Raw genomic sequence first — 22,741 nt, 5'->3', positions numbered from 1 at the left:
CTTAATGAGTGAACTGATGGAATTCTAGCAAATGTGCAGTAATGTTCCTCTGTGTTTGTTACTTTGAGTTAGAGCAAGCAGTACTCCTAAACTAGATTTCTGAACCTTGCCTAGTGAATGAAAATGTAGCATGATAGTTAAATGGTCATAGTTAATCACAAATTTCAGTCAGTTATCAAGACTTCCTGAATGCTGAAAATCATTCACAGCAAAATGGTCTTTCTTGAAACAAGCAAATCCCATTCCAATGTGTTTTGCCCGAAAACATACACCCTATGCACACAGTACAAACGATTTGTGCTGCCACTGTTGTCTTCACCCCTCTATTAAACCCGAAACAAACAACATGATACAAATGCTAGATCTTTTCCCCCACTTGTGACTTGCTTACACAGTCTTCATAAGCTTCATATTCTTTTACTAGTAATCCAGATGTCCTGGAACCCAGGTTGAAATGATGCCATTGTTGAAATTCTGAATAAAAATCATCGTAAATGACAGTTGAAGAAGTCACCCTTGTTCTGCCAATGGCCTTATCAAAGAGGATGGAGTTTTAGGGCAGTCTCTTGCCCTTGGGGTGAGAAACTGCCCCTAAAAGGTGGAAGAATCATGATGTTCCACGGCATTAGGGTGCAGAATAGAATTGAAACCACTGCATTAAAGACACATAACGTGTGTCCACAAGATATATGGCCTGTAATTGAAAAAGTGACATGATAATGTACTCTCCATAGGTAAAAGATTCCGGACAAGTCCCTCATTCAGATCTCCCTGAGGGGACTGCCAATTGGGAGGTGACCATGAGAAAAAGATTGAATAACCAATGGAAGGGTAAAGTTCTACAAATATGGGCATGAAATGTCAGAAGTTTGAACATGCCTGGGAAACTATAAAACATGAAAAGGGAATTTCTAAGGATCAGTCTAGATGTAGTATGGTCATTGAAGTGAAATGGAAAGAGACAACAATTTCTGATCAGAGGAGTGTAGTGTAATATCAACAGCAGCAGAAAAATACTAGAATAGAAGTACTATTCATTATGAATAGGTAGGCATGACAGAGCGTGAGTTATTTTGAACAGTTCAGTGATGAGGTCATTCTCATCAGAATTGGCAGCCCAAATATACATGCCAGCATTGCAAGCAGAAGATGAAGAGATAAAGTATATGAGGGTACTGAATGAGTAGTTCAGTATGTAAAGGGATATAAAAATGCTGGTCTGAGCTGCCAGAGATAGTAGTCATGTGTGCTTGAGGTGTGCTTACCTGTGTGAATGTGTGTGTGTTTTCTTTTCTGAAGAAAACTTTGGATAAAAACTAAATGTGTAACAGACATTTTGTTGTGTGTATCTGCAACTCTGTGTGTCATCTTTGTAGTGAGTAGCAATCTGTCCTTTTCCTAACATTATTGAAGCTCCAACATGGAGTTTCCATTGTTTGATATGAAAATCTAATGGTCATGGGCTATTGGAATGTTGTTGTAGGTAAAGGAGTAGAAGAAAAGGTTATGGGAGAATATAGGCCTGCTAATAGGAATGACAGAGGAGAAAGATTTATTGAGATATGCAATAAATTTCAGCTAGTAATAGCAAATAATCTTTATAAGACTACCGAGCGAGGTGGCGCAGTGGTAAGGCACTGGACTCGCATTTGGGAGGGCGACGGTTCAATCCCGCGTCCGGCCATCCTGATTTAGGTTTTCCATGATTTCCCTAAATCACTGCAGGCAAATGCCGGGATGGTTCCTCTGAAAGGGCACGGCCGACATCCTTCCCCATGCTTCCGGACACCGATGAGACCGATGACCACGCTGTCTGGTCTCCTTCCCCAAAAACAACCAATCTTTATAAGACTCACAAGAGGAGGAAGTATAATTGGAAAACACCTAATGATATGGGGAAGTTCCAGTTAGATTATATCATTGCCAGGCAGAAATTAAATATTGGATTATTAGGTGTACCCAGATGCAGATATAGACTTAGATCACAGTTTAGTAATGATGGACAGTAGGCCGAAGTGGGATACGGAAATACTAAGGAATGAAAAGATATGCTTGAAGTTCTGTGAGGCTCGAGAACAGCAATAATGAATTGCTCATTAGGCAATTCAGTTCAAGAGGAACAGACATCTCTAAAAAGGCAATCCCAGAAATTGGAAAGAAAAACATAGGCACAAGAAAAATAACTGCTAGGAAACCATGGGTAACGGAAGAAATATGTCGGTTGATCGTCAAAAGAAGTAAGTACGAATGTGTTCTGGGAAATTCAGAAATACAAGTCTCTCAGGAATGAAATAAATAGCAAGTGTAGGGAAGCTAAGGTGAAATGGCTGCATGAAAAATGTGAAGAAATCCAAAGAAATGAGTGTTGGAGGGGCTGACTCAATGTATAGAAAAGTCAAAGTTCAACCTTTTATGAAATTAAAAGTGAGTAAGTAACACTGAGAATGCAATGGGAATTCAACTGTTAAATGCAGAATAGAGAATGAATAGGTGGAAGGAGTACATTGGAGGCCTCTATGAGGGGGAGGACTTGCCTGATAAAGTGGTGGAAGAAGAAACAGTCGACAGGGAGGAGGTAGGGGATCCAGTATTAGAATCAAAATTTAAAAGGGCTTTGGACACCGTAAGATCTGACCAAGCAAAAGGCATAGAGAACATGCCATCAGAACTTGCAAAATCATTGACAGATGTGGCAACAAAACAACTATTCATTCTCGCGTGTAGAATATATGAGACAGGTGATATACCATCTGACTTTTGGAGATAGCAAGAGCTGACAAGTGTGAGAATTATTGCACAATCAGCTTAACAGTTAAAGCATTCAAGTTGCTGACAAGAATAATATACAGGCGAATGGAAAAGAAAATTGAGGATGTGTTACATGACAATCAGTTACACCTTAGGAAAGGTAAAAGTACGAGAGAGGAAGATCTGACATTGCAGTTGATAATGGAATCAGGAGTGAAGGAAAATCAAGACACATTAACAGGATTTGTTGACCTGGAAATTCTGAGAAAAATATGGCATGTGCAAGAACCAAGAGGGAAGCATAAGACTGGAAGACCAAGAACGAAGTTCTCAGATTAAAAATGTCAAGTGAGCAGTGATGGAAATAAAAAGAAAGGCTCAAGAGTGGGATTATATATCATTTAGAAAGGATGTTGCTGATAAGATCCACTGATGACATTGTCGTCCACCATGAAAATGAAGAAGAATTTCAGTATCTGTTGAATGGAATGAACCGTCTAGTTAGTGTAGAATATGGATTGAGAGTAAATCAAAGAAAGAGGAAAGGAAAGAGAAGTAACAGAAATGAGAACAGTGAGAAAATTAGTATTGGAATTGGGGATCATGACGTAGATACAGTTAAGGAATTCTGCTACCCAGATAGCAAAATAATCCATCATGCATGGATTGAGGAAGATATAAAAAGCATTGGCAAAAGGGCATTGTTGTCCAAGAGGTGTCTACCCCAAAACTCCCTCCCACCACCACACAGAACCCAGAACCTAAACAGACCCGCAACACAGTTATGAACCTTTCTTCCAGAAGCCTTAGTCCCACAGAAATATCAGTCCTTTCCAAAGGCCTCACCTTTTGTCCCACTCCCACATTCATCAATGCAGGACTAGTTAAAGACCTTCTCTGCTACTACCGGTCCCTACAGTGGAGTAACTTTTTCGCCACCAACCTGACCAATCAGACTAAACCAAAGACCAATATTGAACCTTGCCTAACTCAGTTCACTCCTCTATCCAACCGTGATCCACCCCAACTGCCTCCAAATCACCCCCTGTTAACTTTCTAGAATTTCTTAACCTCAAACCTTGCCTCAACATCATTCCCCAAATCCCTCAACATGCAAACTAACCTTACATCCCCAGAAAGAACCACAATCCACCATCTAAATACAGATCCTGACCTTATAATCCTACCTGCTGACAAAGGCTCCACCACCGTTGTTTTGAACTGCGAAGATTATGTGGAAGAAGGACTCTGTCGGATGTCATATACTTCCACCTACAAACCATGCCACAGTGATCCCATTCCAGTAATCCAGCAGGATCTCCAGTCACTACTCAAATCCTTAGGCCCATCCCAGAACCTCTCCCCAGAGTCCATTTCTCTACTTACTCCTACCACTCCCCGCACTCCCACCTTCTACATGCTTTTTAAAGTCCATAAACTCAACCACCCACCCAGGACGCCCCATTGTGGCCGGTTACTGTGCCCCCACTGAGAGAATCTCTGCTCTCATAGACCAACACCTTCAACTTATTACCAGGAACCTATCCTCCTATATAAAAGATACCAATACCAACCATTTCCTCGACCGACTCTCCACAGTTCCTGTCCCTTTACCACATGGTACCCTGCTCGTCACTACTGATGCCACTGCCCTGTACACTAATATTCCTAATGCCCATGGCCTTACTGCTATCGAACATTACCTGTCCAGACACTCTATGGATTCCAAACCAATAACCTCCTTCCTAGTCTCCATGACTAACTATATCCTCACCCACAATTACTTCTCCTTTGAAGGCATTACCTACAAACAAATCAGCTATGGGCACCTGCATGACACCAACCTATGATAACCTATTCATGGGCCATCTAGAGGAATCCTTCCTAAAAGCCCAGAATCCTAAACCCCTCACCTGGTTCTGATTCATTGATGACATCTTTGCTATCTGGATTGAAGGCAAGGACACCTTATTCACATTCCTCCAGAACCTCAACAACTTCTCCCCCATTTGCTCCACCTGGTCTTACTCAACCCAACAAGCCACCTTCCTAGATATTGACCTGCACCTCAGAGATGGCTACATCAGTACCTCTGCCCATATCAAACCTACTAACCACCAGCAATACCTCCACCCATTCCATACCAAGAAGTCCCTTCCGTACAGCCTAGCCACCCAGGGTCGTCGCATCTGCAGTGACGAGCAGTCCCTCTAAAAATATACCGAGGGTCTCACTGAAGCCTTCACTGGCCGTAATTATCCTCCCATTCTTGTACAGAAACAAATCTCCCATGCCTTATCTTCCCAGTCTCCCACCACCTCCCAAAGTCCCACAGTCCAGCCACAAAGGAGCATTCCCCTTGTAACTCATTACCATCCGGGACTGGAGCAACTGAATTACATTCTCCACCAGGGTTTTGATTACCTGTCGTCGTGCCCTGAAATGAGAAGTGTCCTGCTCACCATCCTTCCCACCTCTCCTACTGTGGCATTCCGCCGTCCACCGAACCTACACAATATATTCGTCCATCCTTACACAACCCCTGCTCCCAATCCCTTACTTCATGGCTCATATAATAGACCTAGATGCAAGACCTGTCCCATATATCCTCCTACCACCACCTACTCCAGTCTGGTCACTAACATCACCTATCCCATCAAAGGCAGGGCTACCTGTGAAACCAGTCATGTGATTTACAAGCTAAGCTGCAACCTCTGTGCTGCATTCTATGTAGGCATGACAACCAACAAGCAGTCTGTCTGCATGAACGGCCACCGACAAACTGTAGCCAAAGTGGACCACCCTGTTGCTGAACACGCTGCCAAACATGATATCCCTCATCTCAATGGTTGCTTCACAGCCTCTGTCACATGGATCCTTCCCACCAACACCGGCTTTTCTGAATTGCGCAAGTGGAAACTTTTCCTGCAATACATCCTTCATTCCTGTAAACCTGCTGACCTCAACCTTCGTTAGTCCCTGTCATCACCCATCCAACCTCCTCCCTGTTCCCATTCCAGCACTACACAGCCGTCATTTCATCGCCACACCCAGTCTTTTAATTTCTTTTTATTTCTCTCCTTTCGGGTACTTACCCTCTCTCCCCTCCACATTCTCTCCTGCCTTCTTTCTAAACTGCAACACTTCACTGTTCGTCACTCCCACCATACTATCCTTCTCCCTCCCCACCATAGCCTCCACCTTACCCCCACCCAGTCACCACTCCCATCATGCACTGATGTGGTTTCAGCTCTCTGAGACTGCAGATGTGTGTGCAAGTTGCGTTTACGTGAGTGAGTGTGTGTGTGTGTGTGTGTGTGTGTGTGTGTGTGTGTGTGTGTGTGTGTGTGTGTCTACTGCTGACAAAGGCCTTAAGAGCCGAAAGTTTTAATTGTGTGAATCTTTTTGTTGTGCCTATCGCGACTCAGCATCTCCGCTATATGGTGAGTAGCAACTTTGCTTGTCTGGTATTGTTACATTCCATCCTGGATTTTCCATTGTTTGTATAATGTTCTGATCTTGTCACAGCTATGAGCTGTTTTTCAGAATTGTTTCCAGAAGTTTTTGATATTACTGGTGGTTTAGAAAGTGAAGTGAATTATCTTTGAGGTTCCATCAGAGTGATAGATTTAGCAGACAGCTGAATGCAGTTAAAAAAATAAGAGTGTGTGTGGTCTCGAATTCGTGACCTCGTGTTTACATTTCACATTTACCACTAGACCCGAGCTCGTACAGGACTGTAACAACTCGAGAAGGAGGCAACACTTCCTCCAGACAATGTCACATCCTGCAGTGTTGTTAAATTGTGTACATGGCTGAACTTTGAATTCTGTGGGATGATTGGTTGTGTTGGCCATCTTAAGTGAATAACTTGGACTGGCTGCTGGCCAGTGATCAGGTTTTATGTCTAAGGTTGTACATGTATTGCTGAAGTTTCAAAACTTGTTCAACATCACTGAAATCAGCATCATTCAGCAGAAACGTGTGCCTGGGAATAGGGAAACATAGTGAGTCGGAAGTCAGAGAGATGGATGTTTTCCATAATAGATCTCACCACAAGGGTTATTTTTATATATTGGTTTTGGCCACCACATGAATCTGCCCACAAAATTAGCTAAGAAATTTTTTCCCTCACATTTTTCTCAATATACTTCCTGGGACAGGAACCTACTTCTTGGGCACCTTGATCTGCACTTCCATTGATCCAAAGAAAGCAAAACCCTTTTTCTGTTGCACCAGACTGAACTATGCAGTTATACATCCACAACTGTTTTGTGGTGGTTGGGGTTCTTGGCAACAACAATTTCTTCTCAAGATGAAGTGTGATCACTTCAAATCCTTAAACCTGTCTTGCTCTTTGCATATCTTGCCTTTTTTTGTGTCACTTGCAACTATTCAGTGATTTTTATGTTCTGTGCAATGCTTCTTTCTGAGTTGAATCATCTCTGGTTGCATTTTTGTACAGAGTGAGTGGCAATGGTTACAAGTACCCTTTTTCAGTGATTTGTTTTTTATTCTGAAGTACTTTATGCCTTGACATGCTCATTGGATTGTTAACTTCCAATTGATTTTGTTCATACATAAATTCTACGGTTATGTGGCTTTCAAAATATTCCTTCTCAGTTATGTTTGGACATCAAGGCAAATTGTATCTAGGAATTTTACCTGCTTTGATTTACCACTTCCTGAACCCTTCCATCACCATTCTCATCATGATCAACTAACCCTCCCCATGTGTCAGCAATATTGTCAGAGGTATCCTTTTGTAGTGCTGTCTTCATGTTTTGGGGAGAAATACAAAATGTGTACAAAAAAGTATCAGGTCAAACCTCAACACCAACGTTGTATACACTCTTGAGAATTTATTCCTTTCAGGTAATGCATTTCTTTTCCATTTAATTGATACCTGTTTTCTCATAGAAGTAATAAGGTCTTAGCATGATGTTGCAATTCATTGTGATTCTTAAATTTTTTATGTTGCTATGTCATGTCATGTTTCTTCATTCACATCATCTGGTCTTTTTTTCCCCCCTCTCTTTTTTTTCCTCTCCAGACAAAGAATCTGAATTCCTTTGGCAGCTTGAAAACACCTTTAGCACTATAGTAATCTCCATTCTTATTTCTTTTCAGTTTCCATATTTTCACATTTTGCTAAGGATACTTTCTTTTTTGAACCTTTCTCAGCTGTCTTGTTTCAGAACTTTGCATAAATCTTCAGTTGGAGCTGTATTTCTGTCATGTAGCAAAAAAATATATATAATTCCATATTATTTCACCAAAATCAAATTAATGTAATAATGGCTGTATTTATATATGCTGGACTGTACAAGGTTGTGTTTATTAGGTTAGACCAGAATAGGAATGAAAAATGTTAAAATACATAAAATGTAACCTAACAAATGAAATGAACAAGAGCCACTGGTAATGTAGCCCTATGAAACAATTGTATACATTCAGGATTATTTGAATGTACACATCAATGGGAATATAATTTACATGCAGTGTTTGTATGCCACGACTACTAATTGAACAACTTCTCATTCACTACTTAACAACACAAACTGTTAACAATATTGTGCAAGTACATCTTACACTGAAATAAAAAATGTTGGAGTAGTTTATCGTTCATTACTTTAAGTCATTAGGAAATTCTGCTTCATTTTTCCTTTCCTCTTCAAACTGCATTTCTTCCAAGGTCCATATTGTTTGAAATTGTACGACATGAGAAAAACAAAGTAGTTCTTTTGTTGCTGTCAGTAACATCACTTGAATGACTTGGTTCACTATTGCAAAACAGGTGGTGTTTGATTCATCTTTGCTAAAATGGAATGGAGAGATGCTGCCTGGGTCAAACTGCCCTTAGATGGTAGCACATTAAAGATGTTTCTTGGATCTTTTTTGTTAAACTAGAATAGACTTGTCTTGTACGAGTGCAGTGTCAATCTCACTGTTCCCGTTTTGGTGCTTGGATCACTGTTGCTAACTGTTCATCACTTAATGAAATTCTTAATTTTTAATTTTTTGTCCCCCCCCCCCCCCCCACCCACCCACCTCCCATGCCGCCCCTATTGGTCATATATATTGCAGAAAATGTGTTGGTACTGCAAGTGTTAATACTATTCAAAACATTTAAACAGTCATCTGTTAATCAGTGGTTACTTACTTAGATGGTTTCATTGTTAAGATATTCTGTAAGCATAATTTTAAGTTCACCACTTTCAGAAAATTTAAGGTCCTGCCGTTAAGCCATTGATATTCCATTAACCAGTGAACCATTTCTGTTCTTGATTGTGATTTTAATTGTGTCCTTCCTTTGGTGTTTCATTTTCAGTTTGAATCTTGGATTTATCACACCCATTAGAACAAATCAATTTTCTTTTAGATTTTGCCCATGTCTACAAACATTTTACTGAAATTTAAAGTACCTAACCTATTGAGATGTAGCCTATCTTTCAGTAGACATTTATTATTTAAAATTTATTTCGGTCACTGGATATTGCTCCAAACTCGTCACACCACAGCCTAATGGCATTATTTATTCAGACAGTGTATGTATCATGCACCTATATTCTTTGGGCAATACTGATAATATCAGCCTGGAAGTTGTGTTTACAGTTTTCATCAACCTAACCAGATTCCATGTCGCACTAGCAATTTATTCCTTACTGCAGCTGCCAATGGAGTATGTACCCACATGGTACAATTTTTGACCATGTTCCTTTTCATACATGATGCTTTTAAAATATTTGTTTATTTGATGGAAGCAAACTCGAAGATGATCATCAGTCTTACTATTTCACACCATAATATTTCTCAACACAAAGTCACCTATTAACTGGAATTCATTTAGATCTTCCCCATTTCCTTGTAGCACTGTCACACTTCCCCCTTTTATTGTAGATAACCATTTTCCATTCATATGTATAAACATGTTTTCCACTGAAGGAGGTCTCTCTATTATTTTTAATTATATTAATAACGCTTCACTCATCACAGCTTCTACTGCCCCCATGAGATCCTTTAGAAAGTTCACTAACGATTTGTGTGTTTGCTTTAGTAATGTATCATAAAATGTTACTAGAACTTTAATGATTTACCATGTAAATGTTACTGTAATACACATATTACTCTGTCAGTACAGTACATGTTCTTTCTGCTTTAAAATATCTACTCTTTATTTTTGTACAATATTTGCCCTGTATATTGTAACTCAGTGATCATTTAATATATAAATAATGACATTAATGCAAATTTAATATTATATTTTGTTATACATTTGACTTCTCCTACATCATAATATACTATTTGTGTACTATATGATTACCAGGACCAATAAAACTCTACTCTACTCTACTCTACTCATTATGCTCCCTGTTTGCTCAGGATTCTTTGTTGCTAAGAGGTCAAGTATGTTTTCACTTGAATAGGTTCCTCAACTAATTTTTCAAAATAATTTTCTGAGAAAGCATTCAGTATGATTTCAGATGACGTTTCATGACTACCATTAACTTTAAACATGTATTTTCACCAGCATATTGATAGTATATTGAAGTCACCACCAACTATAATTGTGTGAGTGGGGGAACTATTCAAAATGAGACTCAAGTTTTCTTTGAACTATAAAGCAACTGTATCATCTGATTTGGGGAGTCAGTAAAAGGAACCAATTATCTCTTTATTCAAGTTGTCAGTTATAACCTCTACATATAATAACTCACGGGAACTATCTAGTTCAGTTTGACGACAGTGTAGACTACTTCTGACAGTAATAAACACTCCACCACCAATTCTATTTAATTTATCCTTTCTGAACGTGGTTAGGTCCTTTGTAAAAATTTTGGCTGAACTTTTTCTGGCTTTAGTCATCTTTCCATACCGATAACCATTTGAGAGTCAGTGCTTTCTATTACCACTTGGAGTTCTGGTTCTCATCTACAACAGTTTACAACTACAATATTGTTTGTTGCTATTTCTACCCTCTTCCTGCTTTTGTCCTGCACCCTTTGAAACTGAAGTCCTTTCTGCACTTCCCCAAGACCCTCTAACCTAACAAACTGCCACTCTTCTCCTCACTGCCCTTGTTACCTGTGTCACAAGTTCCTTTGTGTGTTGGACTCCTGATCTATGTACTTTCAGTGAGCAGGAATATACCTGCTTTACAGTGTTCACAAAAATATGGTTTGCAAATGTGTAGTGAAATGCCTATAGACAGATAGTGAGGACATAACAAGTGAATCCAGCATTGTAGCTATAAGTGCCTCTCTGCCTCACTAGGCAGCTCAGTAATACATAAAACACTTGATTAGACTTGGAGCCGCTTCTAACACCTATTATATAAAGTAATAACAAGAGGACTGCAACCATCTAAAGCTAATGAACGCTGTTTCTCAAAATATGCTGTATTGGTTTAAAACAGTCTTGACTGCAATTTTAGTTTTATTTATTTATTTATTTTTATTTTTCAGTGATGCATTTCACCTTATTTAGGCATCTTCAGGCTATCTACATAGAAAAGAGAGAATAAATACATCTATTTAAGAATCAAAATCACATTGTGCAGACTTGGATAACCTATAAGCATGTATAAATAGATCACCTATTGAAAGAGCAAATACCTTAATTTGGTATTTCTTAGAAGAATCCTTTAGTCAGTGTGGCCAGAGGGCATCGTCGAATATATCAGGCCAACACTGCCTTCATTAAACTCAGTAGCCTGCAGATGCCTAAATAAGGCGAAACGCGTCGTTGGAAGAAAGAAAGAAAGAAAAAAAATTCAATCAAGACTGTTTTTAACCAATACTGTTAAGCATTGATTTGCTGTATGCCACATATGGATTGGAAGAATTTCAAAATATCTACATCTACATCTACATCAATACTCCGCAAGCCACCTGACGGTGTATGGCGGAGGGTACCCAGAGTACCTCTATTGGTTCTCCCTTCTATTCCAGTCTTGTATTGTTCATGGAAAGAAGGATTGTCAGTATGCTTCTGTGTGGGCTCTAATCTCTCTGATTTTATCCTCATGGTCTCTTCGCGAGATATACGTAGGAGGGAGCAATATACTGCTTGAAGGTATGTTCTCGAAACTTTAACAAAAGCCCGTACTGAGCTACTGGGTCTCTCTCCTGCAGAGTCTTCCACTGGAGTTTATTCACCATCTCTGTAATGCTTTCGCGATTACTAAATGATCCTGTAACGAAGCGCACTGCTCTCCGTTGGATCTTCTCTCTCTCTTCTATCTACCCTGTCTGGTACAGATCCCACACTGTTGAGCAGTATTCAAGCAGTGGGCAAACAAGCATACTGTAACCTACTTCCTTTGTTTTCAGATTGCATTTCCTTAGGATTCTTCCAATGAATCTCAGTCTCGCATCTGCTTTATTGACGATCAACTTTATATGATCATTCCACTTTAAATCACTCCTAATGCGTACTCCCAGATAATTTATGGAATTAACTGCTTCCAGTTGCTGATCTGCTATTTTGTAGCTAAATGATAAGGGATCTATCTTTCTATGTATTCGCAGCACATTACACTTGTCTACATTGATATTGAATTGCCATTCCGTGCACCATGCGTCAATTCGCTGCAGATCCTCCTGCATTTCAGTACAATTTTCCATTGTTAAACCTCTCAATACACCACAGCATCATCTGCAAATAGCCTCAGTGAACCTCCGACATCATCCACAAGGTCATTTATGTATATTTTGAATAGCAACGGCCCTATGACACTCCCCTGTGGCACACCGGAAATCACTCTTATTTCAGAAGACTTCTCTCCATTGAGAATGACATGCTGCATTCTGTTATCTAGGAACTCTTCAATCCAATCACACAATTGGTCTGATAGTCCATTTGCTCTTACTATGTTCATTAAACGACTGTGGGGAATTGTATCGAACGCCTTGCGGAAGTCAAGAAACACGGCATCTACCTGTGAACCCATGTCTATGCTGTAAAAAGGATGATTACTGTTCAGTTAGTTTTTATATGAAATTCTGTATGGATATTTCTGATCCAGCATTGCTACTGAAGTGTTTTACATGATTTTTGTTTCAGCGCTATCAGCAACGACAACTCATTAAGATTTGGTCTGTGTTGAAAACAGATGAGGAAAGGCATGCAATGGAAACTGCAGTCATGGATCTCAAGCCACTAGAGAGCTTCATTTCCCCTCAGCATCCTGGAAAGAAAAGTTCATAGTGTGTTGTATTTTGAAAGCGAAACACTTTTTCCTTAGTATGTTAAAAATTCATCTGGAAAGCAATTTCTTCTTGCCATATGACAACAAACACAATATTGATATCATTCATTCCAGTCTTCATAACATGGGAATTCCATTCTAATGGTTTTATGGCTTGTCACCAATTATCAATTTTTATTTAATTTATTTGCATGTTTTGTGTTCATAATCAAATTACTGTAAATGTTAATTTTTCACAGATTGTGGGAGATGAGTTATTTCTACATTTTTTACAATGATTATAGTTCATTCATAAATTGTTTAACATGTAAAATGAATATACGTTTGTTAAAGACTGCCAGTCAGTACAGAAGTCATATCACTGACTAGGTGACATAGCACCACTTGAATATCCCTTGTGGTGTTTGTGGAGACAAACTGGACTTGTGAAGTAAAATATAATTTTAGTGGGTGTCAAACTGATAAAACTGTCAATACCTCCAATTTTGAGGTTGTTCATTATTTATTGTAATTGTTTGTTAGAAATAAGACTGAAGGTGTAACTATCTAAAGTGTATCTAGCAGTGATTGGTTTGGAAGTTATTCATTCATCCACAAGTTATTTTCAAAATGATTTCAGACATGTCATCTTAATTGAAGGAGAACACAATTTATTTGTAAATATGTAACTGATTTATGCCTGTGGGTAATACTATGAAAATGGAAGGATTTATTAAGTTTGTGATGCTTCCTGTTCCTTTGTTTAGTGGCAAATCAACACAGCTTTCATCATAAAACTCTCATTGTGTATTGTTCATACTGGAGTCTAAATGTTTTTATTTTTATGTTAATACTTCAGTGTAAAGTGACAAATGTTAGGCCTATAAATAGGGAATTAGCATTACAGTAATATTATCTTATTTAGAAATACATCAGCACTATTACTTTGTTTCGGGACCTTGATAATACTTCTTACAATCTGTTGAATTCCTTGTCACCTCCTTGGCCTATATGAAAAAAACGGAGTTAGCAAATCACCACAATGAATTATAGCATGAGTGAAGCAAAATGTTGAAGTTGTCCATCAGAGGTCCATGTGTTAGCACTGTAGAGTTAGAATCATTAAATTATGACAGTTTTTGGTTGAATGACATTCTTTATTACTAAATGATGCCAACTTTTTACTATTTCCTACTCTCTTATCTAAATAGTCCTTAACTTTTTAATTTAAACTACTTAAGAGGTATGTGTTAACTGACTCTTTAAATAGTTTGATTTTATTTAGTTACAAAGTTACGCCCTCTTTGGCCAAAGTAGAACTGATTATGTGAACCACATTTCAATTTACACACCCCAGATGCATTGTATTTTTTACCATTACTTTTTTTATCCATTTTATCACTGTTATGTTTCAGCCTATATTCCAAATGACCCGCTACTCTGAAATTCTTAGGGAAGTCAGATGTTAATTTCTTGGTAAACAGATCATAATATTGCAAAGTAATAAATTCCTTTTTTTTTTGTGGTTTGATAAGTTTGTGTCTTTAAAGAATTTTTGTAACCACTTTACCCCTGTTGATTAGCTACTGCCAACTCTTTGAGGATATTAAAATCTCACTATACTTCTGTATCATGCAGCGATAATTTACAAAGACATGCTACTATTGCGCATGCAAGAATGTTTTTTATGCTGCGGAGGATCACTGGAATCTGCCCTTATTATTGCATCTTGAATATATTGTCTTACCTATTTTTATCCTCCTTTCTAGTTATCATTAAGTCCAAGAAATTTATCTTTTTATCTACATTCTTCCCTAGTGTATGCTTTACAGTTTCATGTTGTTGATTAAATACATATTGGAGGGCTGCTAAATCTGTCTCTCCTCCCCTGATTGTCATAAATTTCTCATAAAGATAATGTTTGTAAACAATTTTCTGTGCCAACTGGGGTTGTTTATGAACATGTTTGCTTCTAAGTTATTAATAAAAAATGTCTGCAAGACCTTTTTTTGTTGGTAAATTTTACCATCTAACTCAAAGTAGTTAAAATTTTAACTAGAATTTAAAAATTCTGAAAACTTAAACAGCTCACCCTCTCCCATTGTGTTATTGTTGACAGAATATCCTTAATAATTTTAAATTATCAGTAATTGCTACATTTCTGTTCAACTTCACTATGTCAAAAAATGTTAAAATCATGCCATCAGTAATCAAAATTTCTTTAACTGTACTGCTTGACACACTGTAGTTAACAGGAAATTTATATGCATTCTTTACTTTTTTGTACAAGAACCTATTCAAATCAGCTGAAGGAGCATTCCTCCCATTTACAATTTCGTGCATGCTTTTATTTTCTTTCTGAGCTTTAATTAATGGAGTCATGGGTGGCAACATGGAGTTCATGTTTACTAGTTAACATTTTTCATAGGTGATAAACAATAACTGGACAATTTCAGTCTTACTTTTGGAAATGGTCTTTATGTCATTTTCACCAAAATATGGCAAAACGTATGCCCTATGTTCACTTTCCTGTATTATGGCCAAAATGTTCCTTATCCACCTTAATCATCAAAGCTTCAATTTCTTGTAACTTCCTGCTAACACTAGCAGTAAGTCTTAAGTCTCTGTTTTCATTAGTGACAGTATCCTTTCTGTGAGCCATTAAACAGCAATCTTTGTGCCTTAATAGCAACCCTGGCTTCTTGTATGCTAGACAGTGTTACCTGCATACAAATACTTTTGACTTTGGGCACTATGTCCTCAACACTGTTGCTAGATACTGTGGTGCAGGAATATATTTTAAACCTTGGTACAGTAATGTTGTTTCTGTTGTAATTAAATATAAGTACAACATGACCAGTAGACTGAACACAACTTTATTCCATGGAAGCATTAACAACTCGAACACAGTATTTAAGTGACATTCTGCAGGAACAAATTATGCACACAAATAGCTGTAGCAATAAACATACAGAACTGAGGCAGTGCGTAGGAGATGCTCTGTGCAGACTACATAGCACAGCTGCACACATGGCCTCTTCAAAGTACGCGCATATGTTACTGCATTCCTCCTCTCTTTGGGAGATCACAGAATTTTGAGACATCCATACTGTTCTCTTTGTCTGCTGGGTTCTGGCTAAGGCGGCGTGCTGCAATGGAGCATACAGTCTCAAATGCTTCGCGTATGGACACATTCTGCACCCACTTTCCCATCTAAAACCATAACGCAATGCTGGCGTCTCCAAGACAGCTTGTGACTCTGATACATTTATTGGTGCAGGAAAGTCGCGAATGGCCACTAAGTGCGACTGTGATGGATGGATGGATGCCGTGCACATTAATCACATGACCAAAATACTCGATTTCAGTGAAAGAGAAAGATTTCGTAGAATGGTTGCACATCAGTCCCAGTTCGGACAGTACTTGAAATTGTTGTGACATTCACCTGCTTTTTTTCTTCGTTGGTAGTCCTCAGTGTCGATGTACTTCATTGTTATACTGGCTGAAAAATGGGGGAGTGGAAGTTCAATACTGAGTACTGTAGATGATGTAACCAACAGTTGCACAGTTGTTTTTACAGTTCTTTACTTTCACTGTTCACAACCCCAATATTACGCAGTTATATGGCTAGTTCACTACTGATAAATTATGATAAGCTTCATTAATAGGTAGCAGGCAAACATCAGCATACTGCTACAATAGTTTGCTGTTAACATCTATGAGCAGTAAAAACCTAACTACGCGGTTCACAGTTCTTGCAGAATAATACAATGTGTGTGACACTATTTCTCAAATGAATTGAACAGACACACATAGCCTATTTGTGTTACACTAATTCCACTGTTAAGTTCATACATCGTTATTACTTGAAATAGTACATAATTGCACTCTGAAAATCGGCTGTGAACTGACTGTCTCGTGACTAAAAATCGAGCCTTTATATATATCCTCACAATAATAGGTACTGAAACTATACATTGTTTGATTTTTAATTTACTTAAATTACAATTAAAACATAACTCATCCAATTAATTGAATACACTGAAAAATGGCTTCTCTTTATCAGTTTCTTCTACCACAAAGTTTAGGCTGAATTATTTGTTTAAATAATGAAATTAACTGATATAGTTACACAAACAATGCTTTTGACAAATATGGTGATTATTTTGAGATTAAATAAGGGCTGGCTGGCTTTGCTACCATGTTTTCAAATTTAGCCATATAAATACTAAAGAATCCTAGTAGTTCCTCTTCTTCCAAATGTTTATAATTAGTACAGACTTTATATTTGTTTATAAGTCAAAACTAGAATTTAAGTAAAGAAAAAAAGATATTAACTAGGAATAGTCAAAATAAATTAGGAAGTTGATCACATATGCAAAACTAACCATAAAATTAGACCTGTTGCCCTATTCTTTGAGACTGAGGGCCAACCTTTCTCTTTTATGGAAATGCAGATTATGCTCATGTATGTTAATGGTAAACAGGCAAAAATAAATTTAAGGAGGCAGATGGCAAAACAAGAGAGGAAGTAAAGAGATTCCAGCTCGCTTCGTCACATTACACCCTCATTGGATTGACCACATAGATATTGAAAATAGCTAACTGGACAATTCAATGACCATAAGTGACCCCGGAAATTGGGTTTAACAGTCTACACGCAAAAAATATCACATAAGAAATCTTATCGAAAACTAAAGTACATATGACTTTCCAATACCTACTTATATGAACTGGCCATATGAAAGTCCCCATACAAAATATTTATATATACTGTATTGTACAATGGCCCAAAATACTCACAAGTTGTATTTTTAATAAAAATTAGGCATCTTCATCATAAGTGATGTCCTTTTTGAGTAAACAACAATTACATTATAATATACATATCACTTTATACAAGTCCTGTCTTGCCTCAAAGAATAAATGATCATGGGTTGCAAAATGTTAAATTACAATATGCATTGCAGTTCATTTTCAGGCAGAAAATTTCACCTTTTCAATGTTAAGTATTTCGCAGAAGCACTTTCCCTCTTTTAATGAGCTTTAATACTTTTCTCACCTAGTCATCATCCTCAATAGGTCCAAGTGGCAATTAGTAAGGAAAAGCACTGCTATCAGTTCCCTTGGAGGTTATTCTCCTCCGCCACAGTACATGAAAAAATTAGACAAAATACCTACTTTAGTACACTCACTTTTAATTCTAAGTATAGAGAAAAAGTGTTTCACATTAATGGCAAATAATAGTCATTACTTCATAAATAGGTACATTACACAGTTCTCATAACATCACAATAACAAACGCTAAAATGGACTAGTATGAAAAATGGGGACTAGTGAAAATTTAAAATCAAATGCACATTTCACTACAAAACATTACACTATGTCATAATTCTGTTTCAAACTGGTTAAACTTGAAAGATTTGGGTTTCTTTCCCATTTGCAAAATCACTAAATTCCAAAGCCTGGTTTGAAATTCACATAATGTATGGACTCATATCACCTTAATGTCCAAAATATGCACATAACATTTGGCAAAAACTCAAGATATGCAGTAGTATAAATTTAATAATCATTACATTATGAAAAAAGAAGAGTGTCACTGTCACATAAATTAATTACTACTAAAATCAAAATTAAGGGGATGGAAGTTGTACCAAATTATTGTGCTACTTCTCCACTCAACTCTTTGAGTACTACTTAGATTCAATCAGAAAATTATTTCCGCACAAAATGTTACCAAATAGTTGGCCTGTCAGAATATTCACATCATTTTAGCACCTCAGTTATCGTTAATCAGCAAAATTACTTTTCTTTGTTCCAGTATTACCACCTAAAAGCTCATAATTCCTCAGAATGCAAACAGAAGTTTTCAGATAACCTATAGATCCGATAATGCAGCATTATATGACTTGTACCTCAGCAAAGTATTTCTCTTTCTGTTAAGCTCTCATTCCCAGATGCAGTGTCATGAATTGCACAATATACACAGTACTAAATGTTGCCTAGTTCAAAAATAGATCTGCAGTATAGTTACACCACATTTGTTTGAATACAGTTATCTCTTTCATTGCTCAATTACATCTGTCAGCTCCATTATTAAAAATTATGAAACAATAATAATCCTTACTGCAGAGACAGGCTTTCTAACCATTAAGACCATAACATTATTCATTATTTTATTAGTTCATTATTGCTTCATTATCTAATAAATAAACACCTGCTCTTCTATAGGTATATAGTTATCTCCATATACTGATTGCACTAAACACAAACACTTCTATTATACCACAATTAATATTAAGACCCAGTATTCAATATGATTTTTACTGCATATTGCATCTGCTGCTGCACCAAATAATACAAATTTCACACATAAGCTGATTACTTCAGATGTTAATTATAGTTTTCAGACAATCTCTACCTTCTCCTCCACCTATAACACCTTTCATTTTCTGTGTACCTTACCTCTTTGTTTGACAGAAATTCCTGAACCCCCTACCTGCTCATAGGTCTTACTTCTGGTTCAATGCACACTCATTTCTCCTAACAAAATCGATTCTACCCTAGCTTAGAAATGTTTTAAACTGTCGTGGATTGATATTCAAACATCTAATTGGTGATATATAAGGTTTCACGTCAATAATCATAATCCAAAAATCCTGTTAGTCTTTGTGTAAGCCAATTCATAAGAGTTGCCATGGGGAATGCATACCACTCTGAAGGGTCTATGATATACATGCAAAAACTTCTTTTTCTAATCATTTACTTTGCTAGATTTTACTTTGGTTTTGATGAGGACAAGGTCACCTATTCTGAAAGTAGTAGGATTCACTCCTTTCTCATGCCTTCTCTTCCTTTGTGCTGCTTTCTTTTTCATAATCTGTTTATCCAATCTGATCTTTTCAACCCATGCTACTTCACTTACCAGGGGGAAATGCACTTCTTCTCTGATCATGTTGGTGGGCCTCTCATAAGGCTCATACGTGGCATATCCCGTTGATTCGTTCCATAAGTTGTTGATAATATTTTCAAAATGTCGAATATGACCCGCCCAAGCAATGTGTTTCTTACTACAATAAACCCTGCACAGTCTATTAATCTCCTTCATAACTCTTTCACTCACATTACCTCATGGAAAATGTCTTGCGTATTGCCATACAGTGCTCAAACCTCTCTGAAACAAATTGTGGACCATTCTCAGACAAAAGTGATTTTGGTACTCCTACATTGCAAAAGTAATCATATGTCAACTTCTCAATTATAGTATTAGTATTTCCCTTCTTAATTGGATACAGTTTTACATACTTTGAGAATGTGTCCAAAACAATGAAAATATATTTACAACCTCCTGTAGATGCAGGCAACATTCCCAGAAGGTCAACTGCTATAAGCTCTTTAGATTCGCTAAGAAAAACAGAATGCATAAAGCCTTTTGATGGCACACCAGTTGTCTTTACCCTCTGACATGTATCGCACCTTTCTAGTCTGTGCTTAACCCTTCTCTATTATTTTCCTGGTCCCATCATGTCCTTAACTCGCATGCAAGTTGTCAAGAAATTTATCAAAATGTTGATCAGGAAAGCATAACCTCCAGTACTGATCATTCAAATTTTTCCTTCTGAACAACAACCTTTTCTGTAAAATATAGTAGTACTTTATTTTCACCTTTGGCGTGTTGCCTGAATTGTAATACTGCTGAAGAAACCTTAAATTTGGCTCCTCATTCTGCTCCCTTCTCATTTGCTTGCAGATTTTCCTAATAAGCTTCTCATCCTTCACTCCCTGCAAATAAAACAACCTTGCTTGTTCTTCATGGTTCTCACTACTGTCAGTATCTGTCTTCCCTGCTGACATCCTAGATAATGCATCAGCCATAATATTGTCTTTTCCTTTTACATACCTTATCTCCATGTCAAATTGTTGCAAACATGAAGTCCACCTAGTAACCCTGGTGTGTTTCAGCCTGCACTTCTGAAGGTAATTGAAAGCCTTATGATCTGTCTTCACTACGGTCTTATGTCCCAGCAAATGGTACTCAAATTTTTGAAATCCAAAATTATTTGCCAAGCCTGTAATTCTGAAATATAACAGTTCTTTTCATGTGCCAGTAATGTTCTGCTAGTGGAAACAGTAATTTTGTGCTTAACCCCGATCTCAGTAGATACTAATTGGAAAATTTCTACCCCCAAATCACAAAAACTTTCATCAATACTTGTACAGAATGGCAGTGAAAAATTTGGATGTCCTAACATCTTACTATTTACTAATTCTTTTTTCAAACTCTGAAATGTATCTTAACACTCTTCTGTCCAATTTCAAACCACATTCTTCTTCAACAAATTACCAAGGCAAGGACAGTTAAATGACTGATCTGATATGAACTTTCAATAGAAGCCAGACATAGCTTTAAGATCCTGCTAGTTCTTTGGGGGTGGGAAATCCGCAATAGCAGCAAGCTTTTGTGCATCAGGCTGTATACCTTCCTCGTTAATCCTGTGACCCAAAAATGAAATTTCCTTCTTTAACAATTCAGAACTACTTACTTTTAGTTTCATACCTCCTCTTACATAGCTCTCAGTATTTCATTCAGAATTTTACAGTGCTTGAACCATTCTGCACTTGCTACTAGGATATCATTGGTTAATATATCACCTAACCCATTGTTGACAGCTCTGATAAACACATCCACAGACAAGTTCAGACCAAATGGCTCCACACAGTATTGGTAACACTTACCTTCATGTAAAAATGCTGTACATGGCCTACATTCTCTGACTACACTGATATTCCAATAGCTGCAAGTCACATCAAAAGAAGTCAGAAACTTACATCCATGGAACTTTTGCAAAATTTCATCTATGTTAGCTGGTCTGTCACTCTCCCCTACTACAATTTCATTTAACTTCCTGGCATCCAGAACCAACTTGACACCACCGTTCTTCTTCTTTACAACCTGATGGTTGACCTTTCAGTTATCCCCCATGAGACCATCTTTTGAATTTCTCTTCTCACAGCTTTCCTTTTTGAAAATGGAGTAATAGGAGGCTTCTTGAGAAATGGTTCATGATCCTTAAATTTTAATTTTCGCTCAGAATCTTTTACCAAACCTGGCCTGTCTGAAAATGCATTACAGTTCCTCAGGAGAATACCTTTTAATTCCTCCCTTTGACTATTTGTAATACCTTCAATCTCTTTATTATATCCAACCTTACTCTCTCTCCCTCTCCTTCCTCAGTAACCTGCCCAGTGGTCAAAACTCTTAATGGCAAATCTAATTCAGTTTGCACACACTTGCCCATACCTTCCAAAAATAATACTTCGCACCTACTTCAGTTGTACTTGAAACTAAACTTACCACTAGCAAAATCAATATTTACACACCATTTGCACAAGAAATTAGTCCCAAAGATTTTGTATCACCAAGAAACTGCACTTTAACAACTGTCCTGCCAATTCCACAGTTAATAGTACCTCTCATTTCACAGTCTTTGATAGCTTATCAGTAGCATCAATAACTTTTATTCCAGAAGCATGCATCATTACTATATCCTCTGTGTTCTTAATAGACTCAAAAAGTGCCTGTGAAATGCCATTCAAGTTACTACCACCATCCAGTAAACACTTAACATGTGTCCCTTGTACCCTTGCTGTTGTTACATATCACCACACTTCCTTTTTACTTACCATGTGATCTTCATACGACAAATCCTTATTAATCCTTTCCCTCAAAAAACTGTCATCCTGCTTACCAAAATAATTATCAGACACAGACAAATGACAGATAACATGGTTCTATTCCTC

The 22,741-nt window shown here is 37.5% G+C and overlaps 1 protein-coding gene across 1 annotated transcript in view; it reads left to right on the top strand.

The window, feature by feature from the left end:
* Positions 1 to 14,466, top strand: part of LOC126354059 (ribonuclease P/MRP protein subunit POP5) — an 80,705-nt gene extending 66,239 nt beyond the window's left edge. Inside the window, exon 4 of the mRNA XM_050003426.1 lies at positions 12,814 to 14,466. Coding sequence (XP_049859383.1) covers positions 12,814 to 12,957 — 144 coding nt within the window. The 3' untranslated portion in view covers positions 12,958 to 14,466. The remainder of the gene's footprint in view (positions 1 to 12,813) is intronic.
* The last annotated feature ends 8,275 nt before the right edge of the window (positions 14,467 to 22,741 follow it).

This window comes from Schistocerca gregaria, chromosome 1 (genome assembly GCF_023897955.1).
Source record: "Schistocerca gregaria isolate iqSchGreg1 chromosome 1, iqSchGreg1.2, whole genome shotgun sequence".
NCBI classification, from domain to species: Eukaryota; Metazoa; Arthropoda; class Insecta; order Orthoptera; family Acrididae; genus Schistocerca; species Schistocerca gregaria.
Note: the sequence above shows the minus strand (reverse complement) of the source record. Positions and strands in the feature narration are given on the sequence as shown.